The sequence below is a fragment of the Notothenia coriiceps genome, unplaced genomic scaffold, assembly GCF_000735185.1.
Source record: "Notothenia coriiceps isolate Sejong01 unplaced genomic scaffold, NC01 NC01_scaffold00015929, whole genome shotgun sequence".
In the NCBI taxonomy this organism is placed as follows: Eukaryota; Metazoa; Chordata; class Actinopteri; order Perciformes; family Nototheniidae; genus Notothenia; species Notothenia coriiceps.
Genome location: NW_011348630.1, coordinates 528,172 through 535,486, shown reverse-complemented (window position 1 = coordinate 535,486; position 7,315 = coordinate 528,172). Strand labels below are relative to the sequence as shown.

Below are 7,315 nucleotides of genomic sequence, written 5' to 3'. Positions count from 1 at the left end.
TCTCACACACACACACTACCCCCCCACACACACACACACACACTTCTCCGCCTCATTCTGTTTTCATTTACTCGTTCGTTATCTGACCAGCTTCAATCTTGTAGGCTACTCACTTCGTTTCTTGTAGCCCTCGAAAGGGTTTTGGAGGTTGATGCCTCGGTGAACGTGAGTTGAATGGCTTTCTTGTCCGCAGCAGCAGAAAGCATTTTCGAATGTTTGAATGAATCAAAGTGGGTCGCCACCGTCGATTTTCTCTTATGCTCCAACACACAGTTGCACGGGGTGCAGAATAGTTTCCCCCCACTTTTTGCCCGGTCTTTAGTAGAAATGTTCGTCGGTAAATGAGATGGATTAGATTTTTTCATCTTGATGTTTTCTCTATCGTGTGAGCTCCACACGTTCACTCTATGCAGTGTTGTTTACATTCTGTGATGCGCGAGCTGATGACGTCACGTCAAGACGAGTTAAAAAAAATAATTCTCAATTTTGTGTGGAAAAATGCGGGGATTATGCGGCCTGTTGATAAATATGTGGCCTTTTAAAAATCTGCGCCATTTTGCTGATTATGCGGTAAATTCTGCGATCGCAGAATCGCGTTTTTCTGGAGGGTCTATGTAGGTTTCAGTTTTCAGAGCGTAACATAGCTTTCGACTGCGTGCGTGTCACTCTCACTTGTCAATGGTAACGTATATGTGGAACTTCCCCTTCGATTCTATTCGCTCTAACGGTTCAAAAGAGATGTCAATCATCAAAATCGACCAATGGGTTCCAGAGAAACGACAAAATCCACCCAAATGGGTTTGTTTTGCTCAACCTCTCTAAAAAGGTCAAATTTCACTTGTTTTGCATCAATCTTGATACAGGGTTCTTATTATATGTTATAATTTGGATTCCTAAAGCTTTTAGTCTACTATCCCGTCATTCAAGGGTGGTTTTCACTATAAGTAATGTTTTGTTTTTTTGGACGGACACTATAATTTACATTTTCTTTTTTACTATGTTCAATCTGAATTTACTTTAAAATAAAAACAATTCTATATTGATTCTGACTTTTATACAGCCAACTCACAGGTTTATAATTGCTTTGAGAAAAAAGATTATTAATTTAACCCTTTTTAGAAGTGAAGTTATGGTAATTTGTTCTGGGAATGTCATTTTTGAGCCTGAGGCCTGAAAAACAGGCTCAGGGCTTAACAGGTTAAAAAATAAATAAAAAACCTTTAAAATTCATCAGTTTTAAATAACCTGCGTGTTGGATATAGGATTCATTAGCAGGATCAGAAAATACAATTCTTAGCTAAGGTTTCTTGGTGTGTAATCAATAGCTAAGATCACCCTTTCATTACTTCATAGAAAGCGGTCATCCTCAACAGAGTCCACCATGTTGCTCCAGAAAGAAAAAAATAACTCTGGCTTTTGTAAAAGTGCTGGTTAAAATGTATTTTTCGCATAAGGAGAATGCGCTTGTTTATTTATGTGCGTGGGGCTTTTAGAATAACGACATGACACCCACTTTAAGACTTAAATGAGCAAAATGAATACTAACTTTGGTTGCGCCTGAACTTTGGGTTAATGCTAATTAGTGAATGTTAGCATGCTTACATGCTTAGCTAAGATTGTGTACATGTTCAACATTAAACCTGCTAAAGATCAACATCCAAGCATTTAGCTCAAAGCACCACTCTGCCTTAGTTCAGCAGCAAGCATGGCTGTAGACTCCTCGACTTGAGAGTACAGCTTTAAAAATAGAAACATGAATGTTAAGATTATACTCCCGGTAGACGAAACAAAAACAACAAACTGGTGGTGGTGTTATGCTTTTGCCTCTCAAAACCCTCAGTAATCTGGTTTGTTCTGTGTTTCTACAGGTGCCATTCGCAGTTCTTCAGGGGGAAGGGGTGGAATATCTTGGCTGTGCAGACGAAGCCATCATCGCCATTTCTAACTACAGACTCCACATCAAGTTCAAGGACTCTGTTATCAACGTAAGTGCAAATCGACAGACTTGTAAACATACAGAAGTGCCACAACAGTTTCACTTCTGTCCAAACTGCACCAGTGTCTATATCTATGGAAGCCAATAGACGTAGAGAGGTTATAATGTGCGGGGTGTGTGCACATAGCTCTACCCCTTCCCCCATATATATATGTTATAAACACATCATTGTGCTAACCAGGCAAATAAAGCTACAAGTATTTTCCATTGGTTGCCCGTAAATCGGTTTTAGTCATACCCCAGTGCATTTGGCATTAAGTTGTTAGTACCACAGGAGTGGCTTGCCCCACCAATCTACAGCCAGGATAGGTTTAATATGACATCAAGGCTCCAAGGGCCCGGCCCCCACTGGCACTGAGGCCCATTGGCCCACTCGGGCTTGACGTCAGACCTTGGTCAAGCACAAACGGGCCAATTGTTTGCATTTACTGGCAATGAAATTACTCCTCCTTCATATTACCAAGTCATCTTTTCCAGAAGGATTCCGTTTATGAAAAGGGTGACAGGGATTAGAGAAAAAGGAGGAAGAGCTGGGGGTGGATCACCATGACGTCCAGACTGCCTCTTCACCTTGACTTACTTAAACGGAGAGTCAGATTCTGTCCTGCCTTGACCCCAGCAGCACAGATGAACTCTGTATGAATGCCAACACACCACACAGTCTCTCTCTCTACCCCCCACCCCCCTCACAACCCACCTCCCTACCTTTAAGCTGTTTTCTTGCCCTTTGCTCCTGTCCATGTTTGTCTTTCTCTCCACGATTTCCATTCAGCTTGGTCACGTGCTGCAAGTAGCACACTCACTTATCTTTCAACATGTTCTTTTTCCTTTTAACTCTTCATTTCCTTTTTTTCTCCTGGATGTTTTTGGTTTAATAGTTTTTCCATTTCCTCCTGTCTTGTGTCTTTCCCTCCCTCCCTCCCCCCCCTCTGTGTGTGTGTGTGTGTGTGTTTGTGTGTGTGTGTTTGTGGGCTCCATGGTGTCACTGTGTTTTAGACCTTCCCAGGTGTGGACAATGAGATATCTGTGAGTACAAAATGATAAAACACCACCCTCTGCCACTGTCTAGACAGCTTAAGTCACCCTCTTGGTTTTAAACAATTACAGTGCGCTGGGGACAAATTGTAATTTACGTTCAAAGGACAACAAATATGTGTGGTGCAGCGTGTTGGCTGACCTTGAGACTTAATGAAAAAGAAGGAACTTTCTGTTTGCTAAAAAGGTATGAAATAGTGTTTCTTCATTCATGCGCAGTGCAGAAAGTGCTGTTGCATAAATGTTTGATCAAATTTGAAGTTGCGTGGGTGATTTTGTAAATCTGTAACAATTTCAATCGACAGGGAAAGCTTAGAAAGCAGGGTCGACAGTCCTGCAGACAACACGTTTTATAGTTGTTGTTTGGTATCTTAAAATAAGTCTTGAGACAAAGATAAAACCAATGCAGAGGCCTGCTTAGAGTAAGCCTTATGCTGTACTATTTGTATCTAAGTTCAGTCTGTACTAGACCAGAGAGTGGTGACCTCTTTGCAGAAGTGTGTCGCTGTGACAGTGGGCCATCAGGATGATGACACGTGCACTCTGTCTCCACCTGCAGGTGCCTCTCAGACTGATAGACAACGTGGAGAGCAGAGATATGTTCCAGCTGCATATCATCTGCAAAGACTCCAAAGTTGTAAGGTGAGGAAAAAACTGCACACTCACACACTAAATACGTTATATTAACCCTGAAAGCTTTTTGATGCTTTTATCAATCCCCTGACCCCTAAACCGTTTAAAAAACGTATACCCAGAGTTTATAAAACAGAAATGATCATTGGATTTTAAAATGAAAGATCATTCAATGATTTATTTGTGAGGAAAAGTAACCAAATCCTAGCGTAAACTAGTCATTCTACATACACCATTTGAAATGTTAGTCAGAAATTATCCGTCTGCACTAATTAGATACTGTCAAAAACATAACATTCTGCATTCTTCAAAGCTAAATTGAAGCTATAAATGATTCGACCGAGACCAAAAGATGCACAACAAAAATTCAGGCTGTTTACACAAAGCAGAGAGGAAGAGAGCGGTTGTAATTACAGGTTGTGCAAATCTTAAATAGTACAATGTGTATAGCTTATGTTTATATGATATTGGAAACACTTGAGTATGTATTTAATCCAATATGGCATTAATGGTCATACAACTGAATGAACTAAATACTGTAAAACAGATTGTGCTGTGTCCATAGGGTTGCAGGGCTTACACATTGCAGTGAAAACAAGGCCACAGTGAGTTGCAGCAGGAGAGGAAAAAAGCCCTGAATCTGCTTTGGGTTCAGAGGGTTTACCAAGAGTACATTCAGTACGGTGGTCCGACACTCATATAAATGAATAATACAATAGTTCATTTCTCTCTGACAGTGTGGAGAGAAGGTATAACCTCTATACACTACTGCGCTTAACAGCCAATCAATAATCCAGTCCCTGGTGTAAAAATAGATGTTAACAGTTATAATAAAGTGATGTTTATAAAGCCTCTGTTAATATAGCGTCTTGCCTACTGTATTACCGTACTTAGTGACATTAGTGATTATAAAGATCATGTATTGTGACCTCACAGTAAAAAAGAATTCCTGTCTGGGTAGATTTAAATAACAGAGTGAAAAGAACATCTTCTGATGCTTAGGTGGAACCAGAATAACAGAGTTGTCAATACAAATGGTTTAGAGTCTGGGGAAAAACTAATTCAAGCATTCAATAGTTTATGATGCATGTTTTTTCATACTTTGAGGTTATGACTTATTTTGGTTCACATTTGTGTTGGCATGATAACAGAGTTAAAGTCCAGCCTGTCTGATTCCAGTATATTTTATGTGCAATTATCTAAAACAATAAGTTGGCTAATTAATTGTTCAGCAGGAATGTAATCAAAAGCCATTTTTGGAATTGATTGTTCAATAATAAGAATGAATAATCACACAACTACTCAAATGTTAAGCTTCCCTTCATTTGTATTATTTCTTTCAATATTTGGTTATCAAACACATGCTAGTTTGAAATAGTCAATTAACTTTGTGCCCTGCGAAGTTATCAGCATGTTTCTATTTTCTTTTCATCAGACTAAAATAATACTCAAATATCAGGAAAAACGTTTTGACGGAGCAATGTAGTTGTAAAAGAAAATAGTGAAATTACATTACATTGCATTTAGCTGAGGCTTTTATCCAAAGCGACTTACAATAAGTGCATTCGACCAGCAAGATACAAACTTGAAGAAAACAGAATCATATAAGTACATCAGGTTTCATAGAGCTAAAACATTTCAAGTGCTACTCAACTGGCTTTAGATAAGCCAGTCCTTTATTAGTATATAAGTGCTCTGTTAGCAGTTTCTTTGTTAGTAATTCTATCGTTCGAAGTGGAGTCGAAAGAGATGAGTTTTCAGTCTGCGCCGGAAGAAGTGTAAGCTTTCTGCTGTCCTGATTTCAATGGGGAGCTCATTCCACCATTTTGGAGCCAGGATAGCAAACCCTCGTGTTTTTGCTGATGGGAACTTGGGTCCCCCTCGCAATAGAAATAATAATGAATGCAAAATGTGTTGTTAGGATGTCAATATATTACAGAAACATTGGTTTGAAAGCAGAAGTAAAGTATTAATTACGTTGCTTTTAATTATACCATCAAAATCAAACCATTGTTTATTTGTTTCATGCAGATGGACGTCATATTTATTGTTGTTTGTGCTGCTTTTAAGGGATGAGAGTATGCTCAGTAGCATTTTAAAGCCGTCTTATTAATGACAGTCACCGTGGTATTAACCAAGAACAGATGGCAAGTGTATAATCAGCTCTAATCATGCTCACAGATTGCTTTAAAAGGAGTTTCGAGTAAAACAGAACTAGCCTGTTTTTATTTCACAGCAGACCGAAATTCTCTTGTGATTGACATCTGTAAAGTTCAAAACCAGTGGATGATTCAGATTCTCTGCAGCAGCTGTGCCATTGACGTCTTGGTTCGTCATCATTAAGCAGCATTATCATTACTCCTAGTTTCACGCTTGAAAAGCCTCTGAGCATATGAGGAAATTACCAATTGTTTCACACAATCCCAAATGCATGAAGTTTTAACAAAGTGTTAATTGTCGAATCTCACCCACCGTTCTTATATTCACTCCACAGATGCCACTTTGCAACGTTCAAGCTGTGCCAGGAGTGGGTGAAGCGTCTGAACCGGGCCATAGCTCACCCCGCCCGCCTGGAGGATCTGTTCGCCCTCGCCTATCACGCCTGGTGTCTGGGAGGCAACTCTGATGATGAAGACCAGCACGTCCATCTCTGTCGCCCAGGTCAGCACGCACGCACGCACGCACGCACACACACACACACACACACACACACACACACACACACACACACACAACATTCGAGACTGAACTAAAGTAACTTCAGTGTAACCCAAGCTGGACACTGTTTCCACATGTTTCTTTGCCTAAGTAACAGGAACAACAGCTTTTGAAATTGGTCAAGTATTTGGCAAGTGTATGAGACGGGAATTTACCTGCAATGTAATACTTTCAGGGAATTCCATAACATTCATCTACAACATGAAAGTGCTTGTTATTGTAATTAAATGTACATTTTGCTTGATCTGGAGTATTACATGAAGCTAGGATTTATGTACTCCTCCACAACTAATTCTGACAACACTGACATTCTCTTTACTCTCACTTGTGTTTCCAACGCTTTCTTCTGGCAATGAGTCAACTCTTACAAGATTTTAGAAGAAGAGCTTGCCTTAAATTAGCCTTAGTAAGAAACAAAAACAAACAGACTTGATCAAATGAAATGTAAATAGAATAATTTTCCTCTGTAGGGCTTGTTCCTTCATTTTTTCACACACTTATGATATCAATCTGAACCTGTCAGTGGCCAAATAAGCTTTTTTAATGGATGTACAATGACCTTGTGGAATCGTACAGAAGGATTACATTGCACCCTGTTAAACGTCTGCCAGATGCAGAGCTCTCACTCAATACTAAACCAGTTTCAAAGATTTTGGCCACACTTAGATAAAAAAACTGGGTTCAGTTTGAAATAAAAAAGCTCTAACAAAAAGGTAAAGAACAATCATGCCTCTTGGATATGTTATATGTGTTTAAAATGTTGACTTTCCTAAAATGATCTCCTCCCATGCTGTCTCTGTGCTCAGGGGATAACGTGCGTCACAGAATGGAAATGGAGGTCAAGAGGATGGGCTTCGACACGCAGAACGTCTGGAGAGTGTCAGACATAAACTGCAACTTCAAGTATGTCACAGATACTGTACCGAAACACCC

The 7,315-nt window shown here is 39.7% G+C and overlaps 1 protein-coding gene across 2 annotated transcripts in view; it reads left to right on the top strand.

Annotated features, from left to right (window-relative positions):
* The first annotated feature begins 1,868 nt into the window (after window positions 1-1,868).
* The window catches only part of LOC104949319 (myotubularin-related protein 4), a 382,796-nt gene continuing 377,349 nt past the window's right edge, over window positions 1,869-7,315 (top strand). Inside the window, exons 1-5 of one of the 2 annotated variants that reach the window (XM_010775660.1) lie at window positions 1,869-1,985; window positions 2,993-3,022; window positions 3,591-3,673; window positions 6,159-6,325; window positions 7,189-7,285. In XM_010775660.1, coding sequence (XP_010773962.1) covers window positions 3,630-3,673; window positions 6,159-6,325; window positions 7,189-7,285 — 308 coding nt within the window. In that variant the 5' untranslated portion in view covers window positions 1,869-1,985; window positions 2,993-3,022; window positions 3,591-3,629. The remainder of the gene's footprint in view (window positions 1,986-2,992; window positions 3,023-3,590; window positions 3,674-6,158; window positions 6,326-7,188; window positions 7,286-7,315) is intronic. The other variant, XM_010775661.1, reaches the window with a different exon arrangement.